Source organism: Bos taurus, chromosome 22, assembly GCF_002263795.3.
Source record: "Bos taurus isolate L1 Dominette 01449 registration number 42190680 breed Hereford chromosome 22, ARS-UCD2.0, whole genome shotgun sequence".
Classification (NCBI taxonomy): Eukaryota; Metazoa; Chordata; class Mammalia; order Artiodactyla; family Bovidae; genus Bos; species Bos taurus.
The window spans coordinates 35,084,573-35,105,049 of record NC_037349.1 but is presented as its reverse complement, the minus strand read 5'-3'; the positions used below and the strand labels follow the sequence as shown (position 1 = coordinate 35,105,049).

Sequence of the window (20,477 nt, the reverse complement as noted above, 5' to 3'; positions counted from 1 at the left end):
TGCATTTAATTACCTGAGATTGTCAGTTAATCTTGTTTTAAAGTTGGGATTTACTGTCGGCTGACTTTTTGAAATAAATACTTTGTGGAATAGTTTTGGCCATTTCAAATGTGTGATTTCAAAATTCTTTAAATTGAAGTAACAAATTAATGAATAACTCTTACTAGAGAAAAATGGGCAAAATGTCCATCTGTAGTATTCAAAATCTGGTATTATTATTTATTTTTTATCATTCTTTATTTTTATTTGTTTATTGTTTTTTACTTTACAGTATTGTATTGGTTTTGCCATACAAAGTGCTAATAACATACAATGTAGTTTTATGGGTTAATTTTAATCAGGAAGTGAGGAAAGCTAGCAGTCTGCTACTGCTGCTAAGTTGCTTCAGTCGTGTCCGACTCTGTGCGACCCCATAGACGGCAGCCCACCAGGCTCCCCCGTCCCTGGGATTCTCTAGGCAAGAATACTGGAGTGTGTTGCCATTTCCTTCTCCAATGCATGAAAGTGAAAAGTGAAAGTGAAGTTGCTCATTCGTGTCCGACTCTTAGCAACCCCATGGACTGCAGCCTACCAGGCTCCTCTGTCCATGGGATTTTCCAGGCAAGAGTACTGGAGTGGGGTGCCATCACCTTCTCCTAAGCTAGCATGGACCATTGCAATAAGTTATAAGGTTTTTTTCATCTTATAACTGTGACATATGTACATTCTTGTTAAAGTATAATGTATTTACATTTGGGAAGAAACAGCACAAAGAAGAAAATTAAAATCATCTATAATCCCACTTTTCATACTGTTCATGGAGTTCTCAAGGCAAGAATACTGAAGTGGTTTGTCATTCATGAGAAGGGGGCGATAGAGAATGAGATGGTTGGATGGTATCACGGACTCAATGGGCATGAGTGTGAGCAAGCTGTCAGATAGTCATGGACAGAGAAGCCTGGTATGCCGCAGTTCACGGGGGTCACAGAATCAGACAAGACTTAGCAACTGAACCAAAACAATAATCCCACTAACTGTTAGTCCTCTTTGGCATTTTGTTACATATTATAAATTTTAAAAAATGGTGGTCCAGTGGTTTGGACTCAACACTTGCACTGCAGGGGGCCCAGGTTTGATTCCTGGTTGGGGAATTGAGATCCTGCAAGTGTGCAGTACAGCCGAAAAAAGAAAAAGAAAACTACAGTCAGTTTCTTTGCGTTTTGATAATTTAATTGAAAACACAGCATTCTAGAGCCAGAATGGACAGTGTCAGATGCTTTCATGGTTTGGTAACAAAAACTCAACTAAATTTATCTCCTATTATGGTACTTTGATGTACAGGACGGGGTGCTGCTTAATGATGAAGATGACAGACTTCTCTCAGACTCTTAGTTTGTCAACTTAGTTTAGTGACATAGGCTTTTTTATTTTTATTGTTTTCCTCACTGCCATTTCCTGCCTGAACGGAAGGCCGAATTTCTTTCTGTGGACACTGTCAACTCCAGGGCCATTATTTCTTCAAGCAGAGAAAGAAGCTGATGCTAGACTCTTAATTTCTCATTAAATATAAATATTTTAGAAATAAGTTAGCACTCTTAATTCATAAGATAAATACTCATTAATCCCTTCAACACTGTGGTCTATGCACACACACACACCCACCCACCCACCCACCCACCCATCCCTGTGCTTATTGTTACTGGTCAGAGTCCACATTTACTCTTCACTGGCAACTGACCTGGATACAGAGCAGCAGTACTGGGGCCATAGTCTGCTTGAGCAGAATCATCTCTTTCTCAGGACCAGTACACAGTGTGTGGAGATTACCTAGGCTACTGGGGAGGTCCCCTGGAGTTCAGGTATTTTTATTTTAGGAATTATGAAGGTGGGGTCCTTTTTTTAGAATTTTAGAAGATTTAGTTAAAAGCGCATGGATTATACTGGGGGTGAATTTATATGCAGATAAATCCAGTTTGGGTGTCTTTTAGGTAGACTGGTAGTCAGATGGTCTGGGCTTCTTCTTAACTCTTCGTCTTCAGGCATGTTAAACAGCATCTCTGAAGCTCCATCCCTCATCTGTAAAATGGGGATGGTAATGATACCTATCTCACAGGATTGTTGTGAGGAGTGAAGTAAGAACTATGAAGTGCTGATGGACACAGTTCCTGGCATGTGAAACGTGCTTGGGAACAATTCTAGCTTAGCAATACACATGTGATTGTAACTCTTTAAGTGCCATGCTTGTCTTCATGCTAGAGATGACTCTTGCCCCTGACGAAGCTTGAGACTAAATCAGGCTCTCAGGCCGCCTCTGTCTGCTCCTGTCTGCGCAGAGCCTCACTCATCCAGCACGGAGAAGCGTTGCTTCCTTCCCACGCCTGGGCTCTGGCCCCGGATCCCTCTTCTCAGCTTCCCCCTACAAGTGGCTCTGCCTGCCTCCTCTTCCCTCTCTGCTGCGCTGGCCCTCCATCCACCTGTCTCAGCTCTGCTTTCCTTCCTTCCGCCCCCTCCGTCCCTTCTCTCTCCCTCCTCCTCTTTTCCTCTCTCACCTTTCTTCTTTCCTGCTCTCCCCTCCTTTCCTCCACCCCTCCTCTGTCCTGCCTCACCCCCATTCTCTTTCCCCCTTGCAGTTTCTCTCCAACCCTGACACCTGGCCTGCTGAGGAGTAGACAGCTAGAACTCTAAAGCAGAAAAATGTAACATCTTTAAAGCTTTATTACCTGTGATGGAAAATATTTATTTTCTCATTTATTTTTCGGTTGCCAGTCTCTTCATATTGCATTCCTATTTCAGTTTTAAGAGGGCATAACAGCATAATTTTATATCCCTTGTGCTTAAAAAGTCAGTAGATTATACAAGCAGTTACTGTTTAATTCTATACTTAAAAATTTGTTTAATGGTATTTTTTTATGTATATAAATTTAAAATGAAATAATGTTTCTGAATAATAACTATAAGTTCATATAGTCATGCTAAGCAAATTGATCTTTCTGGCCTAATTTATTCGGGTTTCCCTTTTTTTCTCTTCAGATTCCTTTCTCATTGGTCCAGTTTCCCTTGTGGGAGTCCTTAAAAGTAAGTTCCCTGATCTTCATATATAATTGCTGTCTAATTATAATAAATACCCACTAGTTTCAGCATGGAATACTGGAATATAATATTGATTATTGATTTAAAACTCAAAATTATTGAGTTGGAAGCATTTTGTGAGCGGGATTTACATGCCAGTAAACTTGTTTTAAGCTTGTTTAGGTATCTGTGGTATATGGGAAAGAAGCATATGGTAGGCATAACTGAAATCCTGAGATGTTTAGGAAAACTTGACTTTGCTGTGTGTTGTAGCTCCTTTTCTCCCCAGTTGAAGTTTATTTCAGTTCGCTGTGTGTGTAGAGGTTAAGGAGTGACAGTGAGGGTAAATGGAAAAGGAAGGAAAGCCCGGCTCTGGATATTTATAGGCCTTGGAGGCCACGACCTCCCCCCCACATCTAGCGGTGGGCTGGAGGGGGCGCAGCAGGGGCCCTGGCTTCTTCAGGGCCCTTCCGTCTTCCCTGCTCACCAGGCTGAGGAACCCTCACTGGGGAGGAGCAGATGCAGGGAGTCAGCCGTGAGGAATGTCACGCAAGGTTTAAAAAAACCAACTAAATGAATGTGTGAAAGCCATTATTCAAAACATGAAGAGATGTTGTATTTGTTTTTCATCTGCTGCTGCAGTGATTTTGAAACTTGTGGGCCATGCTGTGACTTGTGTGGTTGTTTGCCAGCATTTTAAAGATAACAATAAAAAAGAAAACAACATCTTATGAGGTGGGTTAATAAATCTTATTTTGTCAAACTTCAGGGTTGTCTGCACATATATGCACACATCTGTGGCCTGGGTTGCAATGTGAAATGTATTTCTTACTGTGGATAATGATCAAAAAAGTTTGAAAGCTCTTGTGCAAATGAAAATGGTTTATAAATGATCAAACTGTAAAATGGCAAAGTACCTAGCTAGGTAGGCATTTGGTAAAACAAAAAATAAAGGAATAAGTCTCATTATTGTATAGCATTAATAATCATGGCACGCTCAAAGAAAATGTGTTTGGAAGCGAAACAGTTATTTGGACTCTGAAAAATAGTCTGTTAAGGTTATACACTAAGGATAATAAACTGAGACAAAACCTTACTCATAAAAAATAAGCTTTTCAGTATTTAGTATTGAGAAATACTTCTTAGAAGTGATCTGATTTTTAAGGATAATGCAGTTCGTTTAACGCTGGTTTTGGGGTCTTTCATGGTTGTTTAGTTTGTTTTTGCTTTTACTGTTTTCTGTGTGGCACACGGGGAAAATGAATTTCTCTGGCAGTGTTTCCAGGCGTGATGTAACAGCCATCCAATGAGAAGGTCACATTCCATAAGCATAACAGCTCTCTTTTTTTGTGTGTGACAAAAGAACAACGAAGCAACAGCTGTCCCGAAAACAAGACTCACTTTATTAGTGTCTCAGTAACCAGCATTCACGTGGCTTCTGCACACTCGCTGACGTCCCCAGGCCCGGTTTCTGCATAGGAATGTTGGAGGCCCAAAGAGGGAAAAAGCGTGGGGCTCATTTCTTTTCAGTACTCAGGGCATTTGTAGTATGCTAACTAGTTAAGAAATGTCTAGAATTTTTCAGAGTAATAATAGATGCCAATGTTGGGCTTTAATACTTTTCTTTGAGCCAGTGTTCAGATGCTAAGGTTCTTTTTTTCAAGTCAGATGTATTAAGGTATAATCTTCATATGGGAAACCTCTGTAAGTGTACATTTTTATAGGTTTTTGGCAAATACTGAGTACCACCCTAAACATGATATAGAATATCTGTAGGTTTCTCTTTTCCAGAATCTCATATAAATAGAATCACACACTGTGTAGTATTTTGTGCTTAGCTTCTTTCATTTAACATGATGCTTTTGAGATTCCTTTCTGTTTCATCCCGACTTGTGGTTCGCTCCTCCTCGACACTGAGTGTGCCCTGTGTGCATACACTGTAATTCGCTTAGCCAGTTACTAGTTGATCCACCTGAGTTGTTCTCAGCTTTTGATGATCATGGATGAAGCTGCTGTATATATTTGCCTAAGGATATTTTTGTATGGACATATGTTTTTGTTTCTCTTGGTTAAGTACTGAGAAGTGTGGTTGCTGGATCTTATGGAGAATATAAGTTTAAGTTATTAAGAAGCTGTCACAGTGTTTTCCAAAGTAGCTGTCCCGTTTTTCTAATAATGGATGAGAGTTCCTGTAGCTTTCCATCCATGTCCTTGCTTATTATTAAAGTTTAGCCTTTCTGATAGTTGTGTACTGGTATCTTTATGGCAGGTTTTTTGTTTGTGTTTGTTTTTGATTTTTGCCACACCGCTCTGCGTGCAGGATCTTAATTTCCGGACTAGGGATAGAATCCATGCCTCTGTAGTGGAAGTGCAGAGCCCTGCCCTCGGGACTGGTGGGGAATTCCTCGTTGTAGTTTTTGTTTGGGTTGGGTGGGTCTTCGTTGCAGCGCGCGGACTTTTCTCTGGTTGTGGTGAGCGGGGCCGCTCCTCGTTGCGATGCAAGGGCTTCTCACCATGGTGGCTTCTCTTGTGGAAGCGCAGGCTCTGGGTGCACCAACTTGAGTAGTTGTGGTACACGGCTTAGCTGCCCCCTGGCATGTGTGATCTTCTCAGATCAGGGATTGAACCCGTGTTCCCCGTGTTGGTGGACGGATTCTTATCTACTGTACCACCAGGGCAGTTCACTCGTTGCAGTTTTGATTTGCATTTTTCTCAGGGCTAGATAATGTTGAGATCTTCTCATATAAATTTTTTTTAACATACATATAATGTGAAATCACAGTGCTTTGTAAAAGGTAATTTTGGGCATTCTTTTATTTTTGTATTTATGATTTTCATCAAGTAAAACTTGCTTCTGCAGCCATGGAGACACTGTATTATATGCAGGAGTTTCTTTCTGTTATGTTTAGGGAGAAATACGGCTCAGGAAGATTTTTCTCAGCAAGGACTTTGGCACATTGTGTGCACATTATGCTGTAAAGTAGTGGGAATCTGGAGATAGAGTCTAGCCACCACCACCTTAAACTTATTCTGCCTAAAATTGATGGAATCACTTTCTAAAATCACTTCCTTCTATTTCCTTGATTTCTGTTAATCATACTGCGATTCTCCTGACCCCTTAGTCTCAAATCCCAGATTAAATCTGATTCTCGGTTTCTATATCACTCACCAAGTTGTGTTCACTAAGATTTTTTGGAACCTGTGGTATCCTTTGTTTTTATCAGATTCTTACTAATTTGTGCCTAAACTAAGTTAACAGTCTGATCTATTCTACACACTGCATTTGTGTGATCGTCCTTAAACATCTTTTTGAAGTTCCCAGGAATGTGTAACTTTCTAAAACTCTAAAACATGAAGTTGTTGGATATCCACATTGTGTTCTTAATTGGTTTTTACAGCTCCCTTCCCCAATAGTTTTTTTTTTTTTTTGGCTCTTCCTCCCTTCCTTCCTTTCCTTCTAACCAGAATAGGCTCCTTACTGCCTCTTTTCTTTGGCTACTCTCTGAAGTGCCTTTTCACAGATCAAATGCAAATGCATCTTTAAAGCCAGCTCAGTTTTTTTTCTCCTGCCTGAAGTCTTCCAACCCAGATCCTGAAGCTTTATCCGTATGTCTAACATCTGTCTGTATTGCTGACTGGCGTTTAATTGTGTGCTGTGTTGTGTATAAAACGTCTTAGAGGTGAGCCGTGGCGCCTTCTCATAAGGCCCAGTCCCATCCACAGATAGAAAAGTGACTGATGCCATTAGGGTACATGTGTGGCCTGCCTCCTGTGAGCTCGACACTGTGCCCTTTCACGGTGGTTCAAGATGACTGAGGTGTGACTGATGCCCGTGAGGAGCTGTAGTCTGTCCGAGAAGTGCACACTCACAGATAACTCCATGGTCAGGTGTCTATGATCGACACCCACCAAAGGCGGTGTGGGGGTCAGCCCTTCTGACTCCCCGAAGCATATCACTACACTACCTCGTTTCTGAGATTTTCTTTCTTTTTTTATAGTACACATACTTACAAAAAAGATTTAGATGAAAGAGTAGACAACATAAAGATGGATTTCCCTGGTGGTCCAGTGGTTAAGACCTCCCCTTCCAATGCAAGGGATGCAGGTTTGATCTCTGGTCGGCGAGCTAAGATCCCACGTGCCTTGCGGCCAAAAAAACAGAACATAAAACAGAAGCAGTGCTGTAAGAAATTTAATAAAGACTTAAAAAAAGAAAAAAAACAACCATAAAGAGAAGGGGAGGTAAAGAGGCTCAATCATTGTATATAGAATACCCGCACAAATAATTTTCCTATAAGGTTTATGTTGACTTTGGAACTTTCTGGCAGCCCAACAGGAAGAGAAGTGAGTTAGATGACCTGGTTCTATTACCCAGCAAATGACCAAAGCATGCTACTTTACCTTGTTTCTTGGCTTTGGGTGCCTTATCGGTGTGGATAACTTGCACGTTGAGAGCTCTGTCATGGACCTCCCACTCTGAGTTACAGCCTCACGTGACCAGTGTCCTCAGTCACATCCTTGTCAAGGTGTCTCAGGGGAAGCGGTTCAGAGCACAACTCTTGGTTTGTATTCCCCTTTTCCCCAGCCTCTTCCTTCCCAGATGTCCCCTACTCAGTAAAATAGCACAGATGTCTGTTCCTTGCCAAAGCAGAAACTTGAGAATGACTCCATGGGTCTCTCTTTCCGGCATCATCCAGCCCAGCACCAACCCCGCTGTTGGGACTTAAGCCTCTAACTCACCTCCTGTCTGAACTGCTGCGTTGGCCTCTCTGAGGGTCTCCCTGATGGTGTTGTTGCTTTTCTAAAATATCCTCTCTTCACGACAGCCAGAATGATCTTTTACAGAAATAGATCTTACCACTCTGTGCTAAAAGCCTCCAGTGACAACTCTTTGAAAGAAGAGTAAAATGCAGAGTTTCAGCTGTGGTTGACAGGGTCACACGTCATCTGGGCCCCCCGCCTCACTGACCTTCCCACAGCACCTGCCTGCCGTGCGCCCCACCCACAGCCCCTCTGGCATCCCTCTGTTCTGTCTGGCTTGCCAGGCCGCTCCTCACCAGAGGGCCTTTAAGTGTGTTGTGCCTCTGCCAGAAGTGTTCGTTACTCATTCTCCTCTTTGTTATGGGTGCCTACTGTGTGCCTGGGGCCTGGGGCTGTAGTGATCTGGAGGGTTGACAGAAATCCCTTCCCTCCTCATTCTGGCTCTTTCGCTGGGCTTTCTTGGTGTCCAAATCCTTCTCGTTTCCTAGGTCTTAGATCATGTCACCACAGAGAGGCTTTCCTTCCCTGTCCACCCGTCTTTTAAGTAGGACTTTACCATCTTCCCTGCTCAGTAAACACAGCATCTGTTTATTTCCTTCCTGGCATTTTAATAATTTGTTTATAAGTTATGTTAAACAATAAGTTTATAAGTTTTAATAGTTATGCACGTATTGTCACTTGAATTCTTGTAAGAAGCACGTTGTGTGTTGAATAGATGTTATATGCCGGGGTGGGCATTGTGCTAAGCAGTATACTATATATTCCTTAGCCTCTTACTCACATGACATACAGCTCAGGGGGACAGGGCTTGTCGTCATCCCCACTAACACAGAGAAACCAGGTCTCAGAGATTGTGTTTCATCTCCCACATCAGTCCTTGGTTTTCTGCCCAGCACCCTTTCACCATGTTAGTGTTGTTTCTATTACTACAATTACTGGTAGTCATTAATAGTCACAGTAATTAGCATTTCTCATAGTTACAGTGTGCCCGGCACTGTGATAGCCACTTTCCATGGATTGTTGCTCGGTGGCGCAGTTGTGTCTGACTCTTTGCGACCCCATGGACTGCAGCACGCCAGGCTTTCCTGTCCTTCAGGACGTGAGTTTGCTCAAACTCACGTCCATTGAATCGGTGATGCCAGCCAAACATCTCATCCTCTGTCAACCCCTTTTCCTCCTGCCTTCAATCTTTCCCAGCATCAGGGTCTTTTCTACTGAGTCAGCTCTTTGCATCAGGTGGCCAGAATATTGGAGCTTCAGCATCAGTCCTTCCCGTGAATAGTCACGATTGATTTCCTTTAGGATTGACTAGTTTGACCTCCTTGCTGTCCAGGGGACTCTCAAGAGTCTTTTCTAGCACCATGATGAATTTTGACATATTTTTCTATCTATGAAACTTTGTAAGGAAAAAAATGAGTATATTCATTGCCCTCTCAAAATTTATTTATGTTTCTCTGAAACCTCTTCCCACTTTTATTTTACCTTTGCCCCATGGGCAGCAAACACTGATCTTCTCTGTGTCACTAGAGATTAGTTTTCTTTTTCTAGAATTTTATAAAAATGGGATTGTATAGTATATAACTTTTTTCCTGGCTCTGTCGCATGGCTTGTGGGATGTGAAAGCATCAGTTCTTTGTCACTCAGCTTTCTTTATGGTCCAACTCCCACATCCATACATGATTACTGGAAAAACTGTAGCTTTGACTATACAACCCTTTGTCAGCCAAGTGATGTCTCTGCTTTTTAATATGCTGTCTAGGTTGGTCATAGCTTTTCTTCCAAGGAGCCAAGTGTCTTTTAATTTCATGGCTGCAGTCACTGTCCACAGTGATTTTGGAGCCCAGGAAAATAAAGTCTATCCCAGTTTCCATTGTTTCCACATCTGTTTGCCATGAATTGATGGGACCAGATGCCATGATCTTTGTTTTTTGAATGTTGAGTTTTAAGCCAGATTTTTCACTCTTCTCTTTCACCCTCATCAAGAGGCTCTTTAATTCCTCTTCACTTTCTGCCATAAGGGTGGTGCCATCTGCATATTTGACTATGCATATCTGATTCTGTGGATTATCTCTTATAAATCTTCATGGCAGTTCTCTGAGGTGGGTGCTGTTCTTGTGTGCTTAGGCTCTTGAGCTTAGTCACTCAGTTGTGTATGATTCTTTGCCACTAAATGTAGCCCCCGCCAGGCTCCTCTGTCCATGGGAATTGTCCAGGCAAGGATACTGGAGTGGGTTGTCATACCCTCCTCCAGGGGATCTTCCCAACCCAGGGATCAAACCCAGGTCTCCCACATTGCAGGCATGAACCACCAGGGAAACCCAAGAATACTGGAGTGGATAGCCCTATCCCTTCTCCAGGGGATCTTCCCAACCCAGGGATCAAACCAGGGTCTCCTGCATTGCAGGCGGATTCTTTACCGACTGAGCTACCAGGAAAGGCCTTTGGGTGCTGTTACCGTCTTCATTTCATAGATGTGGAAACTGAAGGAGAGTTTGAGTGCCTTGACCAAGGCCTCAGTAATACTCAAGTGTTAAGGGCTACATCCGGGATTTGAACCCAGACTGGCTGATTCCAGAATTGGTGTCCTTTAAAAATTTTTTGATTGGAATGTAGTTGCTTTACAGAGTTGTGTTAGTTTCTGCTGTACAGCAAGGGGAACCAGCTGTGTGTTTACATATGTCCCTTGCTTTTTGAATTTCCTTCCCATTTAGGTCGCCACAGAACATTGAGTGAAGTTCCCCTGAGCTGTACAGCAGGTTCTCTCGTTAGTTATCTGTTTGGGACATGGTGGTGTATATACGTCATTCCCAGTCTCACAATTCATCCCACCCCATCTTTCACCACTTGGTGTTCACACATTTGTTCTCTACATCTGTGTCTCTCTTTCTGCTTTGCAGAAACACCTGTACCGTTTTCTAGATCCTACCCGTATGCATTAATATATGATATTTGTCTTTCTATTTCTGACTTCACTGTGTAGGACAGCCTCTAGGTCCATCTACATCTCTGCAGATGGCACAGTTTTGTTCCTTTTTATGGCCGAGTAATATTCCGAGTTGATGTTCTTAATCATTTTACACATAATTCTGCACATAGTGCATGAGGTCTTTAATATGTTGTTGCTGTTTCATAGGTTCAGAAGTTGAGGTTGTATTATTAAATCAGCTTATTTCAGGTGTTTCTACAAATTGTGTTGATTGTTTGCCTTGATGATATAAATATGGCTACCATATTTCTTAAACCAGTACCACCACCACCCACAGCATTCCTGGTTATGCTGTACTTGGGCAAGGGTTTAATGGTGTTCATTCAGGAAAGACTCAGCTCTCAGAGACTGACGTGGGGTGAGGCGGGGCACAGATGGTTTATGGGGATGAGTGGAGCCAGACCACATGTTTCCATGAGCTTGTGTTTAACTCTGCATTTTGCAGGAAGAAACTTTGTCTGCTGATCATTTATGTTTATATTCTTTATAGTTATGTCTTTTACACAGCAGGTGTTCACAGCTATTTACTAATTGTTTGGAGGTTAGCATTCTTTTTCAGGGTCAGTGCAAAGTTGGATAGCTGTATACATACATGAACTGTTTTATTTATAATTAGTTTCTTTTAGAAGTACAATCAGAGCCATAATGTACAGATGTACTCTTACTGAACCCACGGATTGTGAAAGGATATGATAAAATGTCCTGTAAGAACGTCAGATTCGTTCTGGTGTCTGAGTATGTAAGTGCAGCGTAGAGGATTGCAGTAGAGGATTGCTAACAATGTAGAGGATTGTTAACAATGCTATCAGGTCTAAGTAGTTGTGCTGCTAGCAGCAAGGTGTTACAGAGTTGCAACTCAGTAACTGGAGGAAACGCAAGCTTTAACTCAGATGCAACATTTGAAGCAACCTGAAAATAAACTCAGTTTGTTTATGTGAGATTTTTCACATTATGCTACTGATTTTCTAAGATGAAATTATAGCTTTGCAGTAAAAATCAGGGGCCATTGAATTATCATTTCCGTTATACTACAGTGTATAAAATAGTACATTTTATGTCTTGTAAATAGACAGTACTTTATAAAAACTACATTTTTATTCAGATTTATAGGTAATAACTTGTTTATTGTCATTGATTCGTATTTTAACAATAGTTAAATGTGTATTGTCAGCCCACCCTCAAGATTCTTCCACACCTTGAGTAATACGAACGGAATGCCAGTAAAGTAAAGGGTGCTCGTGCTCAGGGGCCACGGCCCCATCTCATGTCGGTGTTCAGTCACCCAGTCGTGTCTGACTCTGGTGACCCTGTGGACTGCAGCACACCAGGCTTCCCCGTCCTCCACTGCCTCCTGGAGCTGGCTTAGCCTCATGTCCGTGAGTCGGCGATGCCATCCAACCATCTCGCCCTCTGTTGTCCCCTTCTCCTCCTGCCCTCAGTTTCATGAGGCTGGACAATCTGGTGTCTGCACAGACATGCTTGATCAGAACGTAGATTCCTGTAAAGGTTGAGAAGGGAATGATAACAGTAAAAAGATCCTGTATGATTTTACCACATTTTTGAGAAGGGAATGATAACAGTAAAAAGATCCTGTATGATTTTACCACACTAAACTTGCTCCCTAAATTAAATACAGCATGCCAACATGGAAAGAAACACTTGAAAATAAGAGCGAAGTATTTTGTGTCCAGATCACCAACAAAGTCAGGGTTGCCGATTAGGGTTTTTAGTAAAATCACCATGTCCCCTTCAGTGTCAAGTAGATTCTTAACCACTGGACCACCAGAGAAGTCCCTATATAATAGAAACTGGAAACAGGAGTTTGAATTTTGATAAATAAGCAAACACCAAGTAAAGTATGGCTGCTTGGTTTTTTAAAAGTCTTATTTAGGTTCATTTATTTAGGTTCCCAAGCTTTGTCACCTCATTTGAGACACCATCACTGTGGTTTTCATATTTGGGCCCCCTCTCTGCGCTTTTATAGGAGTCGTCATTAGACCTCAGTGGCAATGGAAATACTTATGTTTAGAAATTATGGCAATTAAAAATTTTGATGTTGAGGTCTTTAAAAAAAATTCTCCATTATAAACCCATATTATTTAACTAAATTTTATTGACATCAAACTATAATAACTTGCATATTGTAGCTTCTCTAGACGGTGAGCTGTGTATCAAGGAAGCTTACAAATATTGTTTATATGCTGTTCTGTCTAGAAGACACATGGCTCTGAGGGAACCAGAACAACCAGGCTGAGCTCCCCCACTTTCTGTCTGACCTCAGGCAACTTACTTGACATTGGTTTGCACTGCCCCGCACCTGTGTTTATGGATAATAATACACACCTTTCAAAATTAAATGAGAAATGTGAAATCTTTGCATAGTTTCTAGGTACTCAGGAAGTGGCCAGTAATACTGTCAATCACAGTCATTCATACTGTTGGCAGACACTACAGTTTTACTCTTAAAGTATTCAAAGTTCATAAACAATAATGCTGCACTTCCTGCGAGTAATCTTTCCTGTCCTTCCAGTCAGTTTTTTGTCGCTCATGACCCTCTAGTTCCTCCATAACAAATAAGTAATTTCAAAATGCTTTAATAATTCATTTATAGTACTTTTTACCAGCCAGGTTCTTGTCATTATTCTTGTAGCTTAATGAATTTAAAGTTGCTCTCAGATGAATAATTTGTAAACACCACTTACCTTTTTTTGGGTAGAGATTTATTTACTCATTTTTTGGCTGTGCTAGGTCTTCGTTACTGCACAGGCTTTTCTCTAGTTGCGGCAAGTGGAGGCTGCCCTCAAGTTGGGATGCGTGGGCTTCTCATTGTGGGGACTTCTCTTGCTGTGAATCACGGGCTCTAGAGCACACAGGCTTCAGCAGTTGTGACTCCGGGGCTTTGGAGCACAGGCTCAATAGTTGGGATGCACGGGCTTAGTTGCTCCATGGCACGTGCAGTCTTCCCGGACCAGGGCTTGAATCCGTGTCTCCTGCGTTGGCAGGTGGATTCTTTACCACTAAGTCAGCAGGGAAGCCCCCACAGCACTTTTCTCTCTACCTTAGTGTCAGTATTCTTTTTCTGAAGTTTTATATTCAGGCAATTCTTTATTTAAAAAAAAATCACACATATTAAACTTTTTTTCAAATGTTTTTTTATTATGGTAAAATTCACATAATAGAAAACACACTACATTAACCTTGTTTAGCTGTACAGTTCAGTGGCACTTAAGTACATTCACATTGTTGCACAACTCTCATTGTCCATCTCCTGAATTTTTCATCTTCCTAACCTGAAGCTGTCCCATTAATTACTAACTCCTGTTCCCCACCCCCCACCCCTCTCCCCAGCATCTGTGAGTGTATTCCTGGCTATGAATTTGACTATTCTAGGTACCTCATGTAAGTGGAATCAAACAGTATTTGTCTGCACCTGATGTATATTGGTGGAGAAGGCAATGGCACCCCACTCCAGTACTCTTGCCTGGAGAATCCCATGGACGGAGGAGCCTGGTAGGCTGCAGTCCATTGGGTTGCTAGGAGTCAGACACGACTGAGCGACTTCACTTCCACTTTTCACTTTCATGCATTGGAGAAGGAAATGGCAACCCACTCTAGTGTTCTTGCCTGGAGAATCCCAGGGACGGGGGAGCCTGGTGGGCTTCCGTCTATGGGGTCGCACAGAGTCGGACATGACTGAAGCAACTTAGCAGCAGCAGCAGCAATGTATATTGGGGGCTTCCCTGGTGACTCAGTGGTAAAGAACCCACCTGCCAATGTACAAGATGTGGCTTTGATCCCTGGGCTGGGAAGATCCCCTGGATAAGGGAACAGCAGCCCACTCCAGTATTCTTGCCTGGGAAATCCCATAGACCCAGGAGCCTGGTGGGCTGCAGTCCATGGGGTTGCAGAAGAGCCTGACTAGTAACTAAACAACAACAAAATGAATATTGGAATGCATTTTAAAGTTTAACTCCGTATATGTCCTACAAACAGATGGTACCTTCCCCCCGCCCCCCACCGTGCTGTACAGCAGGCCTTACGTATCTGCTTCATACATCGTAGTGAACACAGTCAGTCCCACTCTCCCAGTCCATCCCACCCCCTCACCCCCTTGATGTCCATATGTTTGTGCTCTCCGTCTGTGTCTCTATTCTGCTTTGCAGATAGGTGCATCAGTACCATTTTTCTAGATTCCACATAGAAGCATTAATATATGATGTTTGTTTTTCTCTTCCTGACTTCACTCTATATGACAGACTCTAGGTCCATTCATATCTCTGCAAATACAGTTCTGTTCCTTTTTATAGCTGAATAACATTCCACTGTATGTATTTACCACATCTTCATCCATTCCTCTGTCGATGGACACTTAGGCTGCTTGCATGTCCTGGCTGTTGTAAATAGTGCTGCAGCGAACATTGGGCTGCGTGTATCTTTTGGAATTATGATTTTCTCTGGATATCTGCCCAGGAGTGGAATTGCTGGGCCATGTAGTAGTTCTGTGTTTAGCTTTTTAAGGAACCGCCGTACTGTTCTCCACAGTGGTCGTATCAGTTTGCATTCCTATCAACAGTGTAAGAGTGTTCCCTTTTCTTCACACCCTCTCTAGCATTTAGGCGTGTGTAGATTTTTTGATGTCTGTTCTGATGGGTGTGAGGTGCTACCTCGTAGTTTCGATTTGCATTTCTCTAATAATTAGTGATGTGGAGCATCTTTTCATGTGCCTCTTGGCCATTTGTATGTCGCCTTGGAGAAAAGTCTGCTTAGATCTTCTCCCCATTGTCTGATCAGCTTGTTTGTTTTTTTTGATATTGAGCTGCATTAGAAAATTCATATTATTTAAAGCACATTATTTTTGACATTGACATAGTTTGTTCATTCACTTGGTTATTCTGATATCAATCTAGTAAAAGTTACCATCTGTATATAGAACTGTGAAATGTCTTACAGATAACCTTTTGTTTGCTTTCAGGACACCTCTAACCTACAGATGCAAGTCGGAGTTTTTATAAACTCTGTCATGACCTATTTAAACTCTGGCAAGGTGCTTCACTTCTCTGAGCCTCACCTTCCTTGTTTGTGAAATGATTAAAAGGCAAATAACTTTGGAAGATTGTGGTTAGGGTTATGTGAGTTAATGTATGTAAAGTGTTGGTGCCTGGAGCATAGTAAGTTCTGTGGAGTGGAGTTCCTGTGGTTCCTGTATAATGCTCTGTGTTTGCCATGGAAGTTTTTCACTTGAATATTAATCTTTTGGTTCTAGAGATTTTCTTGTTTGTTTATTAGTATCTTTTTCTAATAAAAAATGATTTCTTTTTATGTTTCTAGGCTAGTTATTCTGCCCAGGTGATGGTGGAAAGTTATGCTTATCTTTGGAGATTCTGTTTTTAAAATGTGTCTTCAGCCATCTGGCTCTATTTTGATCCAGTGGGTTTTTTCCCCCACTTGGCAACCAATTTTTTTTCTTCCCTAGGTTATAGCAGGCACCGCTGTGAGGCCTTCTTCCTCTTATAACCTCTTCTGTCCTCATTGTACCCCCATCAGATATTAGACCTGGGGGCTGCTATTTCCCACCCCCGCCCCCCGACTCCACACTGCCTGAAACCTAGTAGGTATTGAGTAAATGCTCAGTTTATGAATTATATACTGTCTCTGATTTTTCTTCTCCTGTATGACATGTAATACACATCGTATTATTTGTTCTTTTTTACTAGTTGTAAGGCCTTCCCAGGTGGCTCAGTGGTAAATAATCCACCCGCCAGTGCAGGAGATGCAGGGGACACAGGTGCAATCCCTGGGTCAGGAAGATCTCCTGGAGGAGGAGGTGGCACCCAGCACCGGTAACTTGCCTGGGAAATCTGGTGGGCAGGAGCCATGTGGCCTGCAGTCCATGGGGTCGCAGAGAGTCTGCCACGACTGCAGCTGAGCACATGCACACTCCTTGCAAACTCAGCATTATTTGTAGCATTTTAAGTCTGTTTGGAGTAACCTTTGTGGAATCCTTGCAGGTTCCAGCAGAAACTGAAGATGATGACTTTCAGTCATTTCCAGAATGACCATTGATATTTTATGTTTTGTATCCGTTTCCTGAAAACTCAGCAGAGTATAGTGTTCAAATTGGCATTAGCCTGATAAAATAAAATTTTGCCACCTTTAAAGTAAAAAGTTGTGACTTCCCTGGCTATCCAGTGATTAAGATTATGCTTTCCAAACAGGGGGCATTGGTTTGATCCCTGATTGGCGAACTAAGGTTCTGTATCCTGTGGAGTGTGGCCAAAAATTGAAAAAAGATCAACAGGTAAAAAGTTGCCATTCTCCTGATTCGGTTCTTATGCTGTCTCCAGTACTTGAAAGAGCTCTGGAGAAAAGAATGTTTTTTACAAAAGCACACAGATATACTTGGAAACATTAGAACATATACAGAAAAATACCAGAAACTCTGCTTAATGGCAAGACTATCTTTAGAAAGCTGTTTTTGATCAAACTTTCTTTTTTTAGTTAATCTACTTCCACAAGTAAGGTTACAAAATCTATTTGATTAGCTTTACTCTTAGTCCAGTGATTTCAATAAACATGCTTTCCAAGTAAGCAATCTCGTTAGTTAGGTGGAAGGAAATGTTGGCGCTCTGACACCACACATTATTACACGTTTGATTTGTTAGGTGGTTTACATGGAGGTCTGACTGAAGAAACGCTGTTAGAGCTGACAGAGACGCACGTGCCTTGGTTTGTTCACATGGTGTCTTTTCCGTTTCTGTAGCAGCTTTCTCAGCCTTCCAAGCGTATTTTCAGTGGAGAATATTGAGAGTAGGAGAGTAGTACTAAGTTCGCTGTTCTTTAGTTGTGTGTGTGTGTATATTTAGAGGATAATCGCTTTACAGTGCGGTGTTCGTTTCTGATGTACAGTAAGGTGCATTCGCCGTTGGGCCTCCGTGCCGCCCTCGCAGCCGTCGCAGAGCGCCGGCTCGGGTCCCTGTGCACACAGCAGTGAGCCGCAGCTGTCTGTTTCACACGTGGTATGTGTATGTCTGTGCTACTCTTGCAGTTCGTCCCAGCCTTGCTCTCGCCCTGACCTGTGTCTCCACGTCCATTCGCTATATCTGAGTCTGTATTCCTGCCCTGCAAATAGGTTCACCTGTACCATTTTTCTAAATTTCCTATATATTCAGTGATATATGATATTTGTTTTTCTCTTACTTCACTCTGTATGAAAGATGCTAGGTCCATTTCATATCACTACAAGTGACCCAATTTCATTCCTTTTTTATATTGTTGTTCTTCAGTCACTCAGTCGTGTCTGACTCTTTGTGACCCCATGGAATGCAGCATGCCAGGCTTCCCTGTCCTTCACCAATTCCTGGAGCTTGCTCAAACTCATGTCCATTGAGTTGATGCCAGCCAACCATCTCATGCTCTGTCGTCCCCTTCTCCTCCTGCCTTCATTCTTTCCCAGCATCAGAGTCTTTTCCAGTGAGTCATCTCTTTGCATCAGGTAGCCAAAAAATATTAGAGCTTCAGCTTCAGCATCAGTCCTTCAAATGAGTATTCAGGTTTGATTTCCTTAAGAATTGACTGGTTTGATCTCCTTGCTGTGCAAGGGACTCTCAAGGGTCTTCTCCAGACCACAGTTCGAAGGCTTCCATTCTTTGGCCACTTAGGCATTCCATTCTTTCGGCATTGTTATTGTCTGTTTCTCACATCCATACATGACTACTGGAAAAAGCATGGCTTTGATGCTATGGACCTTTGTCAGCAAAGTAATATCTCTGTTTTTTAATATGCTGTCTAGGATTGTCATAGCTCTTCTTCCAAGGAGCAAGCGTCTTTTAATTTCATGGCTGCAGTCATCGTCCACAGTGATTTTGGAGCCCAAGAAGATAAAGTCTCTCACTGTTTCCACTGTTTCCCCATCTATTTCCCATGAAGTGATGGGACCAGATGCCATGATCTTTGTTTTCTGAATGTTGAGTTTTAAGCCAGATTTTTCACTCTCCTCTTTCACCCTCATCAAGAGGCTCTTTAGTTCCTCTTCCGTTGCTGCATTAGGGTGATTTCATTTACCTGAGGTTATTGATATATCTCCCAGCAATCTTGATTTCAGCTTGTGCTTCATCCAGCCTGGCATTTTGCACGATGCACTCTGCAGATAAGTTAAAGAAGCAGGGTGACATATACAGCCTTGATGTACTCCTTTCCCAATTTGGAAGCAGTCTGTTGTTCGATGTTCAGTTCTAACTGTTGCTTCTTGACCTGCATACAGATTTCTCAGGAGACAGGTCAGGTGGTCTGGTATTCCTATCTCTTGAAGAATTTTCAGTTTATTGTGATCTCTGCAGTCAAAGGCTTTAGCATTGTCCGAAATAGATGTTCTGGAATTCTCTTTTTCTGTGACCAAAGGATGTTGGCAATTTGATCTGTGGTTCCTCTACCTTTTCTAAATCCAGCTTGTACATCTGGAAATTCTTCGTCCACATACTGTTGAAGCCTAGGTTGAAGGATTTTGAGATGCTAGCATGTGAAATGAGTGCAATTGTGTGGTAGTTTGAACATCTTTGGCTTTGCACTTCTCAGGAATTGGAACGAAAACTGACCTTTTCCAGTCCTGTGGCCACTGCTGAGTTTTCCAAATTTGCTGGTATATTGAATGCAGCACTTTCACAGCATCATCTTTTAGTATTTGAAATAGCTCAGCTGGAATTCCATCACCTCCACTAGCTTTGTTCATAGTGATGCTTCCTAAGGCCCACGTGACTTCGCACTTCAGGATGTCTGGCTCTAGGTGAGTGATCACACCATCACGGTTATCTGGGTTGTGAAGATCTTTTTTGTACAGTTTTTCTGGGTAGTCTTGTCACCTCTTCTTAATGTCTTCTGCTTCTGTTAAGGCCCATAGTTTCCGTTCTTTATTGTTCCCTTGGTATCTCTTAATATTCTTGAAGGGATCTCTAGTCTTTCGTATTCTGTTGTTTTCCTCTATTTCTTTGCATTGTTCGCTTTAAAAGACTTTATCTCTGCTTGCTATTCTCTTGAACTGTGCATTCAGATGGGTATATCTTTCCTTTTTATCCTTTGCCTTTCAGTTCTCTTCTTTTCTCAGCTATTTGTAAGGCCTCCTCAGGCAACCATTTTGCCTTTTTGCATCTTTTTCTTGGGGATGGTTTTGATCACCACGTCCTGTGCAGTGTTTGGAACATTCGTCTATAGTTCTTTGGGCACTCTATCAGATCTAATCCCTTGAATCTATTTGTCACTTCCACTGTATAATCATAATGGATTTGATTTAGGTCATACCTGAAGAACCTAGCGGTTTTCCTTACATTCTTCAATTTAAATCTGAATTTTGCAATAAGGAGTTCATGCTCTGAGCCACAGTCAGCACCTGGTCTTATTTTTGCTGACTGTATGGGGCTTCTCCATCTATACAGTCTCCCATCTGTATGGCTACAAAGAATATAATCAATCTGATTTCAGTATTGACCATCTGGTGATGTCCATGTGTAGAGTTGTCTCTTGTGTTGTTGGAAGAGGGTGTTTGCTGTGACCAGTGCCTTCTCTTGGCAAAACTCAGTCAGCCTTTGCCCTGCTTCATTTTGTACTCTAAGGCCAAACTTGCCCGTTACTCCAGGTGAAATCTCTTGACTTCCTGCTTTTGCATTCCAATCCCCTATGATGAAAAGAACAT

At 42.0% G+C, this 20,477-nt stretch overlaps 1 protein-coding gene across 10 annotated transcripts in view; it reads left to right on the top strand.

The window, feature by feature from the left end:
* The window catches only part of SLC25A26 (solute carrier family 25 member 26), a 146,780-nt gene that overhangs the window by 110,009 nt on the left and 16,294 nt on the right, over positions 1-20,477 (top strand). For 8 of the 10 annotated variants that reach the window (NM_001103297.1, XM_059879847.1, XM_005222683.5 and 5 more), the window contains one exon: positions 3,010-3,054. The exons of the other annotated variants lie outside the window; for them this stretch is intronic. In NM_001103297.1, coding sequence (NP_001096767.1) covers positions 3,010-3,054 — 45 coding nt within the window. The remainder of the gene's footprint in view (positions 1-3,009; positions 3,055-20,477) is intronic. 10 annotated transcript variants of the gene reach the window in all.